The sequence below is a fragment of the Panthera tigris genome, chromosome C1 (genome assembly GCF_018350195.1).
Source record: "Panthera tigris isolate Pti1 chromosome C1, P.tigris_Pti1_mat1.1, whole genome shotgun sequence".
Lineage (NCBI taxonomy): Eukaryota > Metazoa > Chordata > Mammalia > Carnivora > Felidae > Panthera > Panthera tigris.
Window position 1 is genome coordinate 504,977 of NC_056667.1, and position 19,121 is coordinate 524,097.

The 19,121-nt window shown below is 61.0% G+C and overlaps 2 protein-coding genes across 3 annotated transcripts; both read left to right on the forward strand.

The window, feature by feature from the left end:
• Positions 1–831: 831 nt before the first annotated feature.
• Positions 832–2,721, forward strand: TMEM88B (transmembrane protein 88B). Its single transcript, XM_042996893.1, has 2 exons — positions 832–1,276; positions 2,246–2,721. Exons 1-2 carry the CDS (start codon positions 932–934, stop codon positions 2,504–2,506), a joined length of 606 nt encoding a protein of 201 aa, XP_042852827.1. The 5' UTR covers positions 832–931; the 3' UTR covers positions 2,507–2,721.
• Positions 2,722–9,970: 7,249 nt separating this feature from the next.
• Positions 9,971–15,669, forward strand: VWA1 (von Willebrand factor A domain containing 1). Of its 2 annotated transcripts, XM_042997058.1 has the most exons (4): positions 9,971–10,088; positions 11,222–11,779; positions 13,770–14,048; positions 14,189–15,669. In XM_042997058.1, exons 1-4 carry the CDS (start codon positions 10,016–10,018, stop codon positions 14,524–14,526), a joined length of 1,248 nt encoding a protein of 415 aa, XP_042852992.1. In that variant the 5' UTR covers positions 9,971–10,015; the 3' UTR covers positions 14,527–15,669. The 2 variants fall into 2 exon arrangements, with proteins under 2 accessions (XP_042852992.1, XP_042852993.1); XM_042997059.1 differs by lacking the exon at positions 14,189–15,669 and having other exon boundaries at positions 11,617–11,779; positions 13,770–13,857.
• Positions 15,670–19,121: the final 3,452 nt, after the last annotated feature.

Consider the following 19,121-nt stretch of genomic DNA (forward strand, 5'->3'; position numbering starts at 1 on the left):
TCCCCTGTCCTCATGTGTCCGAAGGGAGTCTATGCGCTGGAAAATGTTAGAAGAAAAGTTGGACGTGATGAAGCCAACGGTGGGAGAAGGTGTGAAAGGGAAATGTTCGTGTCTGATGCTGCACACCTTGTTCATTGGGCTCACGGGTAACCTACTCGTTAGTTAGACATCAGCTAGTTACATAAGTGGGGTTTAATATGCTGAATGCTCTGCTAGGAGTTCAGAGCATTTCAGTAATATTTGGGGAAATTAGTTGGGGTTTACGGAGGAGCTGGGAATACGTCCCCCCAATTGAAATAACAGAATATGTGCTCCCACTGTTTTCAGGATGGATGAGACTCCAACGCAAAGGATGCTGTTATTGAGCACCTACTGTGTTCTGAGTCCTACACCAAGCACCTTTTTACATGCATTGCCCACATGCCTCCTCCACAGCCCTGTGGTGTGGGCACCCAGTGTTTCCCCTGTTTTCCTGAGGCTGAGAGAGGCCAACCTCATTTGGCAATGAGGACAACCAGCAGGGACTAAGGCTGGGAAGCGGTGTGGGTGGCCACCTGTACACAGCAGTAACTGATGGGGCAGTTGTCAGAGTCAAGACCTATGAACTGAAATCTGGTGGGGGGGGGGGCGGGGAGAGTTCCAAGCAGGGAGGGGGCGGGACCAGGAGGGAGGAGGGCCCCAGTGCCAGGACAGCTGTGCAAGCCCTGCCCAGAACACACAGGAGCTGGCTGGGGACACTGACCAGAGCCGGAGCTGTAGTCGCCTGGTAGAGAGAGGCCCAGCCTGGCATTGGGGAAAACTGAGGCAGGGGTGTGGCCTTGGAGACTGATGGTCAGGGCTGGACCTACCTGGACCAGGGTGCTGTCCTCCAGCTGGGTCCACTATGGTTGCTGGTGTCTGGGTGGGAGTCTGACCTGGGGACTTAGGGCTGATGCTGGGGGCCTCAGTCCTGCCATCTGACTACCTCCGTGAACACACCAGGCCTGTTGCCTGCGAGAGCATGAGTGAACAGGAGAAGGAAATGGAGGAAGATGAGGGAGGCAGCACTTCGGACACAGCCCCCATGCTGCCGGAAAGGGTTCCTGACGGCCAGGCCTCAGCCTTGATGTCCCCACGGTGGGTAGGCCTGGTGGTTCGAGGCCTTGGGACCCTACTGCTGCCTGGCCAGGCCCTGGCTGGACTCCTGCTGCACCTGCTGCTGCCTGCAACCGTGTTCCTGCTGGCCCTTCTGCCAGCAGCTGCCATCGTGTACCTGGGATTCCTGTGCCACTCGAGGGTGAGCTAAGCCCTCCATGGGCAGGGTGGGGGCTGGCTGGGGCCCTTGGTAGCGGGGGGTCCTGCAGAAGTGCAGGGCCCTGGGGCTGTAGGTGAATATGCCCCTTTCCGGCATGGTCCCCTTGTCCCCAGAGACATATGTGCCCTTCCCTGGAAAGCCCCTTCTTCTTCCAATCCCCCCCCCCCCCCCACACACACACACAGACACACACAGCAAAAGAAGGGCTTTTGTTTGTCATGGGAGGGAACAGTTCCCTCCCCTTCCCTGAGGCCTCCTAGCTTTGTACCAGGGGCCACCAGGGTCTGGACAGCTGGGCATGGTGGGAAGAGGAGGGGTTCCAGGAAGAGAAGATGAAGATATCATCAAAGTTCTCCAGTCCACCCACCGCCCCAGCCACTCACAGACCCCTCCTGCCCTGGGCTGGGTTTCCCCATGTGCAATGGGCTAAAGCTTGGTCTAAGCAAGGGGGATGTAGGCAGATGGGTTCGGTGTCCTCCTTCGGTAGGCATAAAGCAGGGGCGGAGGACTGAGCACCGGGCCACAGAAGAGAGGGTGGTACCAGCTGGTGAGAGGCACGGGTAGGGGCTCGAGGTCAGATGCCAACATAGGGAAGAGCCATGGGAGAGCAGAGAAGGGAGGAAAGTGGGGATGGGACAACCGGGGAGCAAGTCTCTGAGCCTCCCCTCAAGAGACTCCTATTTGAGCTCTTACCGCTTGGGCCCTGGATCTCCCATTCTCGACTCAAAAATGCCTGGCCACAGCCAGCCCCAGTCACCCCACTCCGCCAGACCTCAGGCCAGGCTCCCAGGCCCCACCCCTCTGGTTCGCACTGACCACCACAGGCCCCGGCGGGTCCACCTACTCCCGCCCCAGGTCGTTTATCGGGCCCCGCCCCCAAGGACGGCGCGCCCCGCCCCGTCCACCTGTACCCAGGCCCCGCCCCCGCTTGACTGGCCGCCCCGCCCCCAGGTTCACCCGGCGCCCCGCCCCGCGTGCCGCGCACTGCTCTCGGACAGAGGCGCCGCGGCGCTCATCGTTCTCGGATTCCTTTCGCTGCCTCCGCTGCTCGTGCTTGCCTCGGCCGCCCGCACCCGCCTGGCCCGGCGTCTCCGCCCGCTGCTACCGCCCCCAACTTGGACCCCTGGATCCCGCCGCCACCCGGGGTCCAGCGACCGTGGGCGGGCGGGACGCCACACCGACGGGGAAGAGCAGTTCTGTGCCTGGGTGTGACCCCCCTCCCAGAGGCCTCTCCAAAGGACACGACCTCCGAATCCCGCGAGACACCCGAACTCCTCCCCCCGTGACCCTCATAAGGCGGCCCCAGGCCGGCAAGCTCGGGGTCTGCGTCCAGGTTCCGTCCTCGGAAATCGCGGGCATACCACGGGGCTTCGTGCGCAGTGCTTCGAGTGGCCGCGAGATGGCACCTGACTTCCCGGAACCCAGGCCCGCCCTTCCCCAAGGTGTCCCCACCCCCGCAGTCCCCTCTGACGCGGAGAGGCTGGGAAGCCTGGAGAGAGGAGGGAGATGCCTCCCAGAGAAGGGGCGCATGGCCAGGCTCAGAGAAAGGTGGCCTTCCTGGCTTTTGTCACTGGCTGCCCTGGGCTCCTGCTCCCTCCCAAAGGGCAGCCCTTAGGGCCCCATGTCTGGTCGGTCAGCGGGCCTCCAGAGGGTTCCAGAAGTGGTGAGACTTGCCTGGGAGGCTTCCACAACCGGCCCAAGAACACGGTTCCAGAAGCTTAGCGATGGCCAGCAGCCCCAAGGCTTGCAGGGCTCAGCCTGAGATGGCGGTCAGGGTTAGCGTTTAGATAGGTGCCAGATTAAGAAAGCTGTCTGTTCTTTCTGGATAATTTTAAGGTCTTTGTCTTTTGCAATCTTTGGCATTAGCGTGTTTCTAGTCGTGGATATGTTCTTACTTGTCCATTCGGTATACACTGTGTTTCCTGTTCCTACAGATTCATATCTTTCATCAGTTCTGGAGACTTCTCAACCGTTTTCTAGGTCTCCAAGTCTGCCTCCTGGTTCATTGTACCTAGTCTTTCTGGGGACACCTTTCTGGCTTCACTTTTTCCCTTCTCCTTCCATGTCAGTTCTTCTCTTTCTGTTTCCACCTCCTGTCTCTGCTGCGTTCTGGGTGATTTCTTCATCTTCTTTCAGCTCACTAATTCACTGGTTGTGTCCCATCAACTCATCCATTCAATTTTAAGTTATTTTATTATCATATGTAAAAGTCATACTTGCTTTTTTTATTCAAATCTCATCATTTTTTATGGTATCTTCATGCATGTTCAATTTTTGGATTCCAGCTTTGCTTTAATTTCTTGAACATTTCACATACAGTTTTTAAATATTCTGTACCTAACAATTCCAATTTCTTACTTTTTGGGGGTCCAAATCTGTTATTTGTTGTTTCTGCTGATTCTCATATTGTTTCTTTGAATGGATCCTCATTTTTAACTGTCAGCTCGTACCTGTAAAAATTCTTTTTTTTTTTTTTTATGTTTGTTTGTTTTTGAGAGAGAACAGAGCTCAAGCAGGGGAGGGACAGAAGAAGGGGAGACACAGAATCTGAAGCAGGCTCCAGGCTCTGAGCTGTCAGCACAGAGCCCCATGCAGGGCTTGAACTCACAAGCTGTGAGATCATAACCTGAGCTGAAATCAAGAGTTGGATGCTTACTCAGCTGAGCAACCCAGGCGTCCAGGACTCTTTGTGGTTTTTTTAAATGTTTGTTTGTTTGTTTGTTTGTTTGTTTATTTATTTATTTATTTTAAGTTGTGCTTTTTTTTTTTTAAGGTTTATTTATTTACTTTGAGAGAGGCAGAGAGAGAGAGAGAAAGGGAGAATCCCAAGCAGGCTCCACACTGCCAGCACAGAGCGCAATGCAGGACTTAAACTCATGAATCATGAGATCATGACCTGAGCCAAAATCTAGAGTCAGATGCTCAATGGACTGAGCCACCCAGGCGCCCTGTTTATTTATTTTTGAGAAAGAGAGAGGTAGTGGGGGAGGGGCAGAGAGAGAGGGAGACAGAATCTGAAGCAGGCTCCATTCTATCAGCGCAAAGCCCGGCAGAGGGCTCAAACCCTCCAAGACCAGAGCAGGAAGTGGGTGCTCAACCGACAGCCTCCCCCCCCCCCCCACCCCCGGGGCGCACCAATGCCCGTGAAAATTCTGAGGACACACCCCTCCAGAGGAGATTCCTTTTGTGAGGCATGCCCCCTCTGGGCCCAGTGAGGGTCCTGTGCAGGCTTCCATAATTGCCAGTGCATCTCTCCTTTCCTGTGTCCAGGGACGTCCTGCTTTCCCATCTGTTTCCTTTCATCATCCTGGGTTTCTGCTCGTTACTCTTCTGTTTATTTATTTCTTTATTTTTAGTGTTTTTAATCTGGGGGGAGCCTCGAAGATAGATACTTCCTTGTAAGCCCAGCAGTGTATTCAAAATGTTTCTTGGGGCACCTGGCTGGCTCATTTGATAGAGCACGTGAGTCTTGATTTCGGGGTTGTGAGTTCAAGCCCCATGTTGGGCATAGATACTACTTTAAAAAAAAACCGTGTTTCTTGTAATTTGTCCAGATTCTAGGGGTAGCTGAAAGGCCTTTTAAAGGATAGCATACCGTGTTGCCAGCAGGGCTCTGTGTGTGACCAGCAGGGGCAGGACTCAGATGTGCCCAAAGACCAGGGTTCAGGCTACAGGCTCAGGGCTCATTCCATGGCCTTGAGCAGAGCCCGGTGTGTGGCTGGCTCAGATCCCGCAGGAGTTCTTGGGGTTTTCCGATTGTTTGCACCCAGTCAGACAGGAGCCTGGCTGGCCGCCCAGCGCCCAAGGATAGCTTCCCCTGGTCTAAGTCCGCCTTCCTGCCCCTCCTGCCCAGGGTTGGGCAGGCTCTGGCCAGGCTATGAAGACGAGGACTCTCCTGAGGATCCGCCTGGCCCCAGAGTCATCAAAACAACAGCTGGGCCTGGTGGGGGGGGGGGGGGGGGGGGGGGGGCGGGGGGGGGGAGGCCTTGATGGAGAGCTCAGCTGCCCAAGCCCGAAGGGTTCCTAAGGTGTGTCCCAGCTTCCAGGCCTGCTCCCAAGGTCCTGCATGGCCTCTAGCTGGCCCCAGGGATGACCAGCCTCAGCCCCAGCTCTGCCCCACCCACTCGCAAAAGGAGCCCCTGTGAGGGGATGTAGGAGGTTAACAGAAGGGGCCTTGTGATCTGTTTTTAGAGGGCCAGTCTGGAAAGGCAAGGGCAGAGGCGCTGAGTTACTTGTGGGCCAGGCGGAGACCTCTACTTTGGGCAACACTTTTTTCCCAGGTGCCCAGGCCCCTGCCCTGTAAGAGTGTGCCTGGCTACGGGGGGCGGGGGGGAGTTTCCACAGTGCACACGCGCCTGTGTGCCAGTGTGTGCGCACGCGTCGCATGTTTGTGTACAGGTATGTGCATCCCTCTGTCTGCTTCCCCTATTACCCCAGGCGGGCACATTGTCCCATCCCCACAGGTGGTGAGATCGGCCTCTGTAAGGTTCCCGGACCTGCCCAAGGTCATATATTCAGTTACGAAGTATTTCTTCCTGGGAGCTCAGGTGTCTGCAGGCACCCCTTCAGACACTGGTGGCAGTTAGGAAGGGTCCAGGGGGAGTTGGCGGGTTCAGTCCCCCCAGCCACACAACCGGTGTAAGCCCTGCCCCCCCTCCCCCCTCCCCCCTCCCCCATCCAGGGATGTGGGGTAAGCAAAGGGTGTTGGGCAGGAATTAAGCTGGGGTGGGTGAGCTGGGTGGCGACAGATAGTGCCTGGTGCTGGCTCTGAGAGCTAAGCTCCCTCACTCTGTCCCCTGGGTCCTACCCTGGCCACCGGGGAGCCCCCACCGAGGTGTTGACCCTGGTCTACCCCTCCCTACTCTCTGCTCACGAATCCAAACTGGCCTGGACTCTGCCCGTGGCTGGGGCTGGTTGTGGTGGTCACCTCCCTGATACAGACATTTCCAGCAGGGGGAACCAAAGCTGGAGTCCCACCTCAGAAAGGGCACACCATGCAGCTCTCTGCACAGGCTAAAAACTTGGGAGTCTGGATGCCTGCCTTCCTCTCTGCCTCCCACCCCTTGTCCTTTGGGCTCTACCCGAGACGGCAGCCACCAAGGCATCCCCTTAGGTGCCTTGCGTCCGTCCCCTGGCATCAACCTTGCCCCTGCACGTGCCATGGGCCCTTGCCTCCCCCATGCAAGCCCTACAACCTGCCCCACCCTTTCTGCCCCCCAGGCCCCCTCACTGCCCTGACACACACCAGTCAGCTTCTGCCCCAGGGTCTTGGCACTTCCTGTAGCTCCTGTCCATGTGGTCTGACACGGCCCTACCCTGACAGGGAAAATAAGTAGGCCTGCATCTTGGGCCAGCATGCCACTGCCTGTCCCCCCTCCAGCCCGGCAGCCCTGGGAGGACAGGGTGCCTGCATGTCCCCAGTACTGACTCTGGCATGTGGCTGCCCCAGCTCACACCTGCTGGGTGAACTCAGAGAGGGTGGTACCCACCCCATGCCCAGGCTGCACGCCCCATGGTTGCCAGCAGGGGGACTGGGTAGGGTTCAGCCCTGGGGCCACAGAGAGCAGGCCTGGGCTCCTAGGGATTGCGACAACAGGACCTCCAGACCCTCAGGACTGATCCTTTAGTCTCGGCATGTCCCTGACCACAAACAGGCAGGTTAAGTCGAGAAGAATGTGTGGGTGGGGCAGCTGAACTTCTGGGCTCTTGCTCCCCCTCCCTCTACCCCACTTACTGTTGAAGACGGGGTCTGGGGGCCTCAGGCTTGCCCCACGCCCCCATTCCAGGACCACAGCAGTCCCTGTTCCCGTTTCTGGTGGGCACATGCATGGGTGCATATGTGAGATACAAACCCATAAGCAGCAACAGCACGTAGTACCCGCCCCCCCCCCCACCACCACCACCACTGGGTGAGGGTGGGGACCCACACTGCTCAGCTCCTGAGGCCCAGAGTGCCCTGGGGCTGGGGTCAGAGGCCTGGGGAGCTGCCCTTTTCCCTAGGGTCAACATGACCACAGTGAGCTAGGGACAAAAGGCCCTTCTTCTCTGCAGAGGCCTGGACTGTGCGGAGGAGGGAGTGTTCCGTGGACCCGGTGGGGGCAGGGGCAGTGCCTTCAGACAGCAGTGTGCTTGCGTTTCAGGGAACCCCCTCCACCTGCTTGTGGACCGGCAGGCCTGGTGGGCCAGCTCCGGGAAGTGATGCCCTGGGGATTTCAGACTGAGCCAAGGCTGCAGGGGCAGGGCTGCCTCAGCCACACAGGCTGCTCCTTCCCCCTGGCCCCTCGAAGTCCAGGACCAAGCAGGGGCTGGGCTTGGGGGAGGGAGCCGACGGGGCGGGGGCAGGGCCTGCTGTGTCCTGGCGGCCTCTGTCCTTTTCAACTCCGCTGGCCTCCCAGCCTGTCTTTCTTCAGAGAGGAGGTTTCCGGACAATTATATTTGTGCTTCCTCTGGCGTCTGCCTCGAGCTCAGCCCTGACCCTGACTGTTACACTCCTGGCTGACCCCCACAACTCCCTGGGGGTCCTCCATCTGTCTGTGTCCCCCCCCTTGGGAGTGCAGGACACTGAAATGAGACTTGCCATGATGCAGGCAGCACGGGCCCTGTGGACAGTAGAGCCTCAGGGCAGAGCAGGGCCCAAGGGAGTAGAGCCCATCGGGTGGTGGGATGTGGGGGCATCTCCCAGGGGTCAGGTGTGAGCCCAGCATGAGCAGCAGGAGTGACTGTGGGCAGAGCTGAGGAGGAACTTGGCCAGGGCTGCTGGTCGAGCTCAGCCAAGGCTGGGCAGAGGCCCTGGCAGAGCAGTCCTAACACGGGGCCTCCCATCTTTCTCCCTCTGATGGAGAGGCTGGAGGGAGGAGGGCGGCTGCTTCCTCGAGGGCCTGAGTCATGGCCAAGAAGACCCGCTCAGTTTTTCCAGAAGGGACGGAAACTTCCCTGTCAGCCCAGCAGCACGGGCCGAAGCGTGACTGGGGCCCGCCTGCCATGCAGGACTTGGGGGACAAGGCGGGGAACTGCCCTGCCACAGAGCAGCCCATGGCCCAGCTCCCTGCCCCGGGCAGATGGGTGCCCAGTGAGAGGGAGAATGAACCAAGGAGCGTTTGTACATGTTAACCTGGCACCTCAACCCCAGCACCCCCGGGGTCAGCTCTTGGCTGGAGCCCCAGGCCTCCCCCAGCTGCTGCGGCCTCACCATGGCCTCCGCTCACTGTCCCCTTCGGCCCCAGTCCTGGTCAGCCTCCTGTGCTTCGGGGCTGGGGGCCAGGCCAGGCCCCTCCGGGAGGCATACCCTGGACTTCAGGGGCGGGAGCCCATTGCCCCCACCACCCGCACAGGCCCAAGCGGAAGCACCAGGCAGTTTCTGGTCCCAGCAGAGTCCTGAGGCCTGTGGAGCTGAGCCAGCACCACCACTGCCAAGACTCCCTTCGAGGGGGTGGGGGCGGCGGGGACACACTTCTCGCTTGTTCCTGCCCCAGCTCCTCCAGCTTGGCTCAGCCACTTCCTTTTTTAGGCAAAGTTGGAACTCCAGCCTGTCTCACAGAGTGTCTCACCTGCCATAAAGGGAGGAAGGAAAACCATTGAGTCCCATCCGTCCTTGCTTCTGAGCATCCCCTGGGAAGGGAAAGGGAGGGGACATCCTGGCAGAGACGCCCCAGCCACCTCGGGCTGGGAGAACCTGTGCCCTCCCAGCTCCACAGACTAGTGGCTGGAAGGGGGCAGTGGTTACCCTCCAGAAAGCCTTCTTAGTGGTGAGGGGCCTCATCAGGACCCTCAGCTCCTGCCCAAAAGACATTGCCCTGCCTCACCTAAGGGGAGGGAATCTGTCCTGAAGGGCTGAGTGCCTGTGGGGATGCCGCCTCCAGCCAGCCACCTCTGCTCTGGCCCAGCCAAAATCCTGGATTGCAAGGTTCCTTCCTGGCTCGCCAGTGGGTCCCTCCAGAGGTCTGGGGGCCTGCCCTTGGCCCAGCCCTGGGCCACTCATTGGGCAGAGTGTATGGGGACAGCCATAGTTCCGGCAGGGTCACCCTGGACAGGACCTGAACCAGCTCCTATGCCTCTTTCTCCAGGAAGCCAGGTGGGGTGGGGGCTCTGTGTCCCTCAAAAGGCTCCCCTTCAGGCCTCTGCCCCCCTCCCAATGCTCTGTCTCCTTTCTAAGCGTCCAGCCCCCAGCACCCATCCTTCTCTCACCCCTGGGATAAAGGTGTGGACAGGGCCTGGGGCTTGCTGGGGGGGGGGGGGGGGGGACATTGTTCTTGGTGTCACCCCCACCCCCTCGCACCCCTGGGTTGCTCTTGGGCCTGGTTTCAAGGACTCATAGCACTGTGGGGAGGTCACGGGCAGTGGGCCCTGGGGCTGGCCCAGCTTAGTGGCCCCCGACTCTGCTCCCGGTTGGGGGCAGGGGGCAGTGCGGAACCCCGAAACCTCCCAACCAGGAAAGAAAGCTCTGGTTTCTGTGTGTACGCACGCCCACGCGTGTGTGCCGCGGTCGCATCTGCGTGAGTGCCGCGTGACGCTTTCTGCCTGGGTCCCTCTGCGCGCACGCCTCCCGGACTCTGTGCGCCTCGGCACGCGGGGAGAGCGCTCACCGGGGGCGGGGCCTCGGGGACGGGGCCTCCCGGGGGGCGGGGGCGGGGGCGGGCCCGGTCTGCGCGGCGGCGCGCCCTGCAGTCCCCGAGCGAGCGAGTGGCGGACGGCAGCCGAGCGCGCCCCGTCCCGTCGCGCGCGATGCTGCCCTGGACGGCGCTCAGCCTGGCCCTGAGCCTGCGGCTGGCGCTGGCGCGGAGCGGCGCCGAACGTGGTGAGTGAGGCAGGCGGCGGGCCAGGTTCCAGCTCGGGCGGCGCCCCTGCCCCCTGCTGCCTGCGCGGGGCTGACTCTTCCCTCCCGCGGCCCGGGGCGGGGACGGCCGCAGGGGCACCCCACCCACCTGCGGCGGGCGGGCCCAGGTACCCCGAGCGGCTAGAGGAGCGTCAGGTGTTGGGGGGTAGGTTCTGAACGGGGAGGGGAAGGTGTGTGTCGGGGAGGCGGTCCCTGCCTCAGTTTTCCTCTCCTTGCAGTGACACCTAGTAGAGGGACGGTAAGAGGGCTGGAGTCGCCCTACCGGATTGGGGGAAACAGGCCACAAAGCCCAGATCAGTACCCAGACGCCCCAACTCCTGTCTGCCCTTGGCTCCCGTGGTGGAAGGGGTCCTTTTGCCCCCTGGGGTACCTGGAGGAAGAGGAAGGCCCTGTGGGTTTGGCGGCCCCTCAAGCTGCTGCAGCAGGTTACCTGCTTCCTGGGTCCAGATGGAGCAGAGGATGGGTCCAGAGGAGGGGTGACATCATCTGTAAGTGGGGTGATGACTCCAGCCTGGCCATATGGGCTGTGATCATGCTCTGTCTCCCTCATCTGCCCATCTGCCCATCTCAGCCCCCAGTGAACCCAGCTGCTTTGTGCCACCCCCCCCCCCCACTAGTTGCTTTACCTGGAGGCAGGGGTGTAGGGCTGAACTCCATCCTGGAGGCTGATTCTCTGGAAGCCAAGCCTGAGGAAACAAGGACTGTGGCCTAGGCTTATCCACCCACACTCCCAGGGGCTGGACCAGGACCCTCGGCTCCAGCCTGCACAGAGTCTGCTAAGGAAAGGGTGGGTGTGGAGGCTTGGAGGGGTCAGCTCTCCTTTACAGACAAGACTTGAGCCCAAAGAGGACCCAGAGAGCCCAGAGAGGTACAGAGCTAGAACCCACTGAGACTGTGGGCCACTTGTGGGCCCAGGACCCCTTTCCCCTTCCCCCAGGGGTGCCGCCTGCAGGACCTTTGGAGCAGGCTTTCGGGGCCTACTTGGGTAAGGGCAAGCTCCAGCTTAGGGAAAGCTCAGACCCTGGGGGTTCTGCCCTGGGTGTGGGACTGTCTGGGGGCCACCACCTGGGGCTGAACCCTCTCCTCTCCCCCAGGTCCCCCAGCATCGGCTCCCCAGGGGGACCTGCTGTTTCTGTTGGACAGCTCGGCCAGCGTGTCTCATTATGAGTTTTCCCGAGTTCGGGAGTTTTTGGGGCAGCTGGTGGCCCCACTGCCCCTGGGCCCTGGGGCTCTGCGTGCCAGCCTGGTGCATGTGGGCAGCCGCCCATACACCGAGTTCCCCTTCGGCCAGCACAGCTCAGGTGCGGCTGTCCAGGATGCCATACGTGCTGCAGCCCAGCGCATGGGCGACACCAACACTGGCCTGGCGCTGGCTTACGCCAAGGAGCAGCTGTTTGCCGAGGTGGCAGGGGCCCGGCCAGGGGTGCCCAAGGTGCTGGTGTGGGTGACAGATGGCGGCTCCAGCGACCCCGTGGGGCCCCCCATGCAGGAGCTGAAGGACCTGGGCGTTACCGTCTTCATCGTCAGTACCGGTCGTGGCAACCTCCTGGAGCTGTCAGCTGCTGCCTCGGCCCCCGCAGAGGATCACCTGCACTTTGTGGACGTGGACGACCTGCACATCATTGCCCAGGAGCTGAGGGGGTCCATTCTTGGTAGGTGGGAGGAGGCAGGGCCTGGGGGTGCCCCAGCGAGGAACCCGGAAGAGATGGGGGAGAGGGACTCGAGGGCCTGGAGCAGGGGCCAGGGCTTCGGGGACAGTGGCACTTCCTGGGGTTCGGCCGGGAGGTAACACCCATGGCTTTTCTGTGCATCCTTGGGGGACATGCTCCAGTTGTGTGCCCTGTGTGCCCCTCTACCTGGGCTATAGTGGGACAGAGGGTCGGCCTGAATAAACACCTCCGGGTGGGGTTCTCTGCTGACGGGCCCACCCCGACTGGGGGGCCTGGAGTGGGCCGAGAGGCCAAGGAGCTGCATCTGGTGGGATGTGGTTAAGTGGAGAGGAAGAAGAGGGAGGGTCCAAGCCTGAGGACTCTGCAGATGGGCAGCCCAGGCTCCTGTACGTGTGCCAGCTCCCACCGTGCTTGGAGATGAGAAAGCCAGGTCAGGATGGGCTAGGACTGCTTCCCACAGAGCTCGGGCCCTGCTACCCTGTGGGTGGGAACAGTACAGAGGAGTTTGAGTGGGTTTGCACCATTGGTGGTTTTGGGGATTGCTGGAGAAGAGGCTGGACCAGAGAGGGCCTGCTGCAGGGGATGGCAGCTCCCCACCAATTTTCTTTTTCTTTTTTTTTTTTTTTTAATGTTTATTTATTTTTGAGAGACAGAGTGCGAGCAGGGGAGGGGCAGCGAGAGAGGGAGACACAGAATCTGAAGCAGGTCCCCAGCTCTGAGCAGTCAGCACAGAGCCCGACACAGGGCTCCAACTCACAAACCGCGAGAACATGACCTGAGCCGAAGTCTGACGTCCGACCGCCGCCGGAACCCCCCAGGCGCCCCTCCCACCAACTTTCTAATGGACCCCCACCCCTACCCCCAGCCAAACCTCACAGTGGGAGGGGCTGAGATGAAGGGCCTGGTTGCTGGCTCAGCCTGCTCTAACCACTAAAAAATGCCACTAACCCCAGGATTCTTTCTGAGTCTCAGCCTGTGGGTTAATCATCCACCAGAAACCAGGAGTTGGACTGTGGATTGGAGAAAGGTAGAGGGTCCTCCCAGAGATTTCCCCCAGGGACACCTGGCCCCTGGTGGCCCCTGAGTCAACCACTGTGGCTGAACCTGGAGGAGATAGTAAGAGGAAAGGCAAGCAGCTGGACAGGAGAAACCCAAGGCTGTAAGGCAGTTAGGCAAAAGGGTGGGGGGCTCCTGGGATAGGGGTGGGTGGGGGTCTGAGTATGGGGAATAGACAGGAGAATGAGTGCCAGGCTGACAGCTGGAGCACCCGGCATTAAAGGAGAAAGCATTAGGGTCCCAATGGGCACAACCCTGCCTCGACATTTATCAGCCTTACATGCAAGCCGTGTGGTGTCCAGCCTTACCTGCTTGCATGGTCACTCAGATGGCCATGCGGTGTCACAGGCTCGGGAGTAATGCACATTTGGGGGGCTGGCTCTGGAATCCCCCCCTGCTCTCCTGGAAACCAGAGGCAGGCAGTACTCTGAGCCCCACATCCAGCTACTCCTGGAGTTGTCATATATCCACCCCTCAAGTGTCCCCCGATGGCCTCCCATCTTTTGGCTGCACCAGCGGTGCCCCTCTGCCTTGACTGTCCAGAGATGAACTGACTCCACACTGTGCCGGCCACTCGGGCTGTGGAGGGTGGTTGGTCCTCTGTTCTCAGACCCCACTTTTGAGGGGCTGACTGGGCTGGGTGGGAGGTGGCCATTATAGCTCCTCACCTGTCTGGGTTTGCAGCTGAGGCAGGCAGGGAAGCTCCTGATGGAGTCCCAAGTTGGGGTGGCACTCTTGTCCATACCCCAGCCCTGTCACCGGTTCGTGTATCGTTAGCACTGTTGGGGTGGCCGACCCTGGCCTGGGGCTCTCCAGCGCTCCTGTTCCCCACATCTCCCAGGCCGGTCTTCCCTGAGTCGGCAGTCAGGGCCCCAGCCCGGGCGCGGGGAGGTCTGACCTTCTGCACCACCCGCAGACGCCATGCAGCCACAGCAGCTCCGTGCCTCTGAGGTCACGTCCAGCAGCTTCCGCCTGGCCTGGCCGCCCCTGCTGACCGCAGACTCCGGCTACTACGTGTTGGAGCTGACGCCCAGCGCCGAGCCGGGGAACGTGCGTCGCCAGCAGCTGCCGGGGAACGCCACGGGCTGGGCCTGGGTCAGCCTCGACCCCGACACGGACTACGACGTGGAGCTGGTGCCCGAGTCCAACGTGCACCTCGTGAGGCCGCAGTACCTGCGGGTGCACACGCTGCCGGGTGAGCTCGAGGCGGAGGGCCGGCCAGGCCGGGCGGGGGTGGGGGGTGGGGCGGGCGACGGGGAGGGGGCGCCGGGCCGGGCCGAGGTCCCGCCCCCACCCCACTCACGCGCGCTTCCCCTCCCCCCCCCCCCCCCCCAGAGGAGGCCGGGCCAGAGCGCATCGTCATCTCGCACGCCAGGCCGCGCAGCCTGCGGGTGAGCTGGGCCCCGGCGCTGGGCCCGGCCGCCGTGCTCGGCTACCACGTGCAGTTCGGACCGCTGCTGGGCGGCGCGGCGCAGCGCGTGGAGGTGCCCGCGGGCCGCAACAGCACCACGCTGCAGGGCCTGGCGCCCGGCACCGCCTACCTGGTGACCGTCACGGCAGCCTTCCGCTCGGGCCGCGAGAGGGCGCTGTCGGCCAAGGCCTGCACGCCCGACGGCGAGCGCAGCCGCGCTCCGCGCCCCCAGCCGCCGGGGGCCGGGGGCAGGGAGCCGTGAGCCCGCCGCCCCGCCCACCCGAGGGCCCCCTTCTCCCGAACCCGGCGGGGGAGGCGCCCACCGCCGGTAGCAGGGCCTTGCCCCGCGGCGACTCCGCGCGAACCCCCCCACCCAGAACTCTCCCGCGGCGGAGGGCTCCCTGCTCGGGGCGTCTGCCTTCTAGGACGCAGGCCTCGCCCGACTCCCCCGCCTGACCCTCTCTCTGCTGCAGCTCTGGCAGCAGCTCGTGCCATCGCGACCCCCTGCCCGGGCCCAGACCTGGGTACACGGTGCCGTCCTTTGGGCAGGAATTAGCAGCAAGATGGACAGGGAGTCTGGGGCGGGCTGAGAACATCAGATACAGGACTGGCCGTGGGCCCAGGACAGGAGGTGGCCGAGCGGAGCGGCTAGACCTCTCGCTTGTGTGAAGGCCCAGTCCCTCTGGTGGCGGAGGCCCGGCATCCGTTTGAGAGGGCTTGGTCCAGTTGGCCGCTCTGACTTCCTGCGGCTACTCAGGTCCTAGATGTTGGTAGAAGGCGGAAGGATGAAGGGCAGGAGCGGGCTCTGGCCGAGTCCCAAAGCCTTCCTGGAGGGGACAGGGTCTGGAAAGGGGCAGGGAGGAGTGGTGGCAGGTTGCCGGTGTGGTCAGCAGCTGGGTTAGCAGAATGGTGGTCTTTATCAGGGCATTCAGTTGGCCTGAGAGGCAGTGCCTGCTGGGGACAGTGACCTTGCCTTCCTGCCCAGGACCCTGCTGGGTCCAGCTACAGCCACCGGGGGGAGGATGGCCGCTTTCTGGAAGAACAAGATCGGATCCTGGCATTCAGGACCCTGGAGACAGGAGGGCTCCTTGCCCCAGCAAGCCCCAAGTCTGGCACTCATAGGGAGCCTCCCTTGCTTCTGGGTAGGGCACTGCCATGCTGGGGGCAGGGACAAACAAGGTTTCCCTGGGTGGGTTCACCCCAACGATTCTCTACAGCATCTTCTGACTCCTACGTCTTCACTACCACTATCCTGGGGCCACCAGACAAGTCCTAAGGGCGTAGCTGCTGTCCTTCAGCCCCACAAAGGCATGAGCTCCTCTGCCTGCACCAACTCAGTGCTCACTTCGCCTCTTCCCCACTAACAACCCAGACTGTAAAATAGAGTAAATCAGATGTAAACTGAGCCTCGCGGTCTCCTCAGTGTGCTTTACTCCCTGTCAGAACACTCCAGCCCCGAAAATGCTCTCAGACGGAGGGCCAGTGTTTTGTGGCTGGTGCTGGGGGAAGAGGAGGGGAGCCGAGCCCCTTCGGCTCTGAGACGCAGAACACCGTGCCACGTACACCTCTTCGGGGAGCTCTGGCGGCTTCCGTGGGCGGGGACTGCGGCGTTTGGAGCTGAACAGCCCGGACGGGGACCGGGTTCTGCCGCGCTGCCCTCCCACTACAGCCTTCGGACCCGGGTGGGGGCCGCGGCTGTGGCGCCCTCTGCTGGCAAGACCACTCCCCCAACAGCAGTTTGACTTTCGGCCGCTGCCTGCTATTGGGAAATAGAGGCCCTCCCTCACCCGCGCGACTGCAGGGCGGAGAGGCCGTGTTCGGGTCTGCCCACTCGGGTGTGGTGGGGGTGTGTGCGCGGCCGGCAGCCTTCAGTCGAGCTGGCCTCCACCATGTTTCACGAAGCAGACTCCAAGAATCCGGCGGCTCCCTGCTTAAACACCTAGGGCCTGCACTGCCCGCTAGTTCGGTGTATTTAACATCTGTGGAGGCCTGCTGCGGTGAGCCCACGGTGTGCCTGTGTGACATGGCATAGGAGACAAGAGGCTTCTGCCCTGCCTGTGTGGCCAGAGCAAGCAGAGTGGAGGCGGGGGCTACGGTTGTGGGTCCTGGGTCCCAGGAGCAGATGGTAGTGCCCGGCCAGGCCAGACTTGGTCAGATGCTGGGGGAGGTGCCGCCGAGTGGGTGTGGGGTTTCTCCTACATGTCCCCACAAGCCCCTGCAGTCAGGCCCAGGGAAGCCAAGTGGGACTGTGCGGCCCGTGTGTGCCGCTGCGGGTGTCTGTTTATACTCTGACCTGTAGTTAGCGGGTGGCCGAGAGACACCTGGCCCCCTCCGAGGGTGGTGGATGCGAACAACAGTGTCCCGGGCAGCATTGGCCGGTGAGGGGAATCCTCCCCAGGGCTGGGACTTGGGCCAGAACTCCCCATAGGCAGGCCAATGTCCGCCACCCTGATGTCGCGGGTGCCTGGAGGTCCAAGCCCGTCCGGCACCCGGAGAGGTCCCCCTCCACACTGAGCCTCTCAGTCCAGCCTCCAGAGCACTGTGCACGCTGCAGGAGAAAAAGCAGGAGAGTGCTGGCGGGTGGTTTCCTAATAGCTCGGTCACGCACTTGAGACACATGAGTTCCTGCCCCCAAACACACCTACAATCCCAAGGGAGGGCAGAGTGACCAAAGACATGTGGCCCTACCCTCTGAAAGAGGCTCCAGCCTTCGCCTCCTCACTGCTGGACACTGAGGCCAGGGAGAGGAGCCCCCGCTCCTGTCTCTGTGCCACGGAGCACCTCTCCTGGAAGCCCTCCCTTGGAAGCCCTTTGCACCGTCCCAGGCAACTCCTTTTTTTTTTTTAACCTTTTTTTTTTTCTTTTTTTCTTTTTTTCTTTTTTTCTTTTTTCAAGAGAAAGAGAGAGAGCGTGCAAGCTGGGGAGGAACAGAGAGAGGGAGACAGAGTTCCAAGCAGGCTCCACGCTCCACATAGAGCCCAGTGCAGGGCTCGATCTCACAATTGTGAAATCATGACCTGAACGGAAATCAAGAGTCAGATGCTCAACCAGCTGAGCCACCCGGGCGTCCCTGTCCTAGGCAGCACTTAAAGGTTGATGGGTCCAGGCCACGTCTGGGAACAATCTCCAGGAAAGTTTTGTCCTGGTTTCCTCCCGCGCCCAACATTGACCCTGCTCCTCCCTCCCCTGAGACACAGGCCCTGTCTCCTCAATATACACTGGGTCTGGGGCCAAGACTGCCACCTACAGGAACTAGTACGTGTCACTGTGTGTCAAGTGACACAAGGAAGTATGAGTTTCTGACACTGACGTGAAAATCGGAAAGGTCTGTGCTGTGATTGCTTCTGGTTAGGACAAGAAAACAAGCGGTTGTATCGTGTGGCAGATGTGTGCCCACTCACAGCCCCTCGCAGAGAACACCAGGTCTCCCTCAGTGGCCATGGCTTCATGCGACTTTGCTTCCAAGGTCTGTCCAGACTGTGCATCTGACCCTGCTTTTGTTGTGAGAAGGTGGAGGTCCCGGCTCAGTCCCACGAGGGGCAGGCCAGTGCTCACAGTGGGTCTCCTGCCAGCAGCGTGGGCAGGCAGCCCAGTGCCTGTGCTGAGGGCTCCCCACCCCAGGTGCCTCTGGGGATGTCCTGGCTGCGCTGACCTTCTGCTAGGTGGACCTTCTGCTAGGTAGGTCTCCAGTGGGGAGAGGACAGTAGGCCAGAGCACCCGAGTAGGCAAATGCTCACCTACAAGCAAACACTGCTCAGGAAGACAAAGCTGGAGGGGCAGTGAGCTTTGGGCTCAGTCCTGAGTCCCTTTCCAGCCCTGGGCCCAAGGTAGCTCATCTGAGGGCTCAGCACTACAACCCCCCATTGCCTCTTCCGAACTTCTGGAAGCACAGGGAAGAGCTGCAGGGGCCCTGTGGAGATCTGGGGGCTTGGGCCTGAGAAGGCCGGGCTAGGCAGCTTTTCTTTTGGCTGGGCTGGGGTCTGCCCAGTGGGAGTGGGTATGGGGTGCGTGTGGACTGGGGTGACCGTGAGCAACACCAGAACTGGCAGTTCCTTTCAGAAAGCTGGAGAGAGAATGGGAGAGGGAGCCACCCCTTTATTTCTGAAGGCCCGGCTGACCTAGGGGCCTTAAATGCGATATGGAGGTGGGGGAGGGGGGCTGGGGGCAGCAGCAGCCTCAGGCCCACCCCGTGAGAGGCTCCAAGTTTAGGCAGCCGAGCTTCTGCAGAGGCACTGTTGGTGGGAGACACCAGGCAGGATGAGCAGTCAGCAGCCACAGTCTTGGTGATGGGACACCCTGGGGCTGGGTAGTGGGGGGCCGTGGGCCATACTGGTAGGCCACGGCTCTGGTGTGCTGTGTAGCTCTCCGGAGGTCTGGCCAAATTCGGGTGGACTCAGAAACCACACCAACTGCCTGGGCGCTAGGGGCAGAGCACTCTGCACTTGGCCTGGGTGGGGCCACTTTGCTCCTTTTGGCTTGGCTTCCCAGGGGCATAGCGTACTCTTTGGACTAAAGGACAGGCTGGAGGCCAAGCTGTCCACCTGCATCTCCGAGCTCAGCAGTCTTTCCTCCAGGCTGTCAATGCTGAAGGACGCCCTCACAGAAGAAAGCCACATGTTGTGGGAGGGGGCTATCAGGGAATCTGTCAGCAAAACAGCACAAGCAGCAGAGAACCCTACATTTGTCAGTTAAATGTGAATGCATCAGGTAGAAAGCATCATCATAATTCCCTTTATTTATTCTTTACTGCTTATTCATTTTAGAGAGAGAGAGAGAGAGAGAGGAGCAGGAGAGGGGCAGAGAGAGACAGAGGCAAAGAATCTGAAGCAGGCTCCAGGCTCTGAGCTGTCAGCAGGA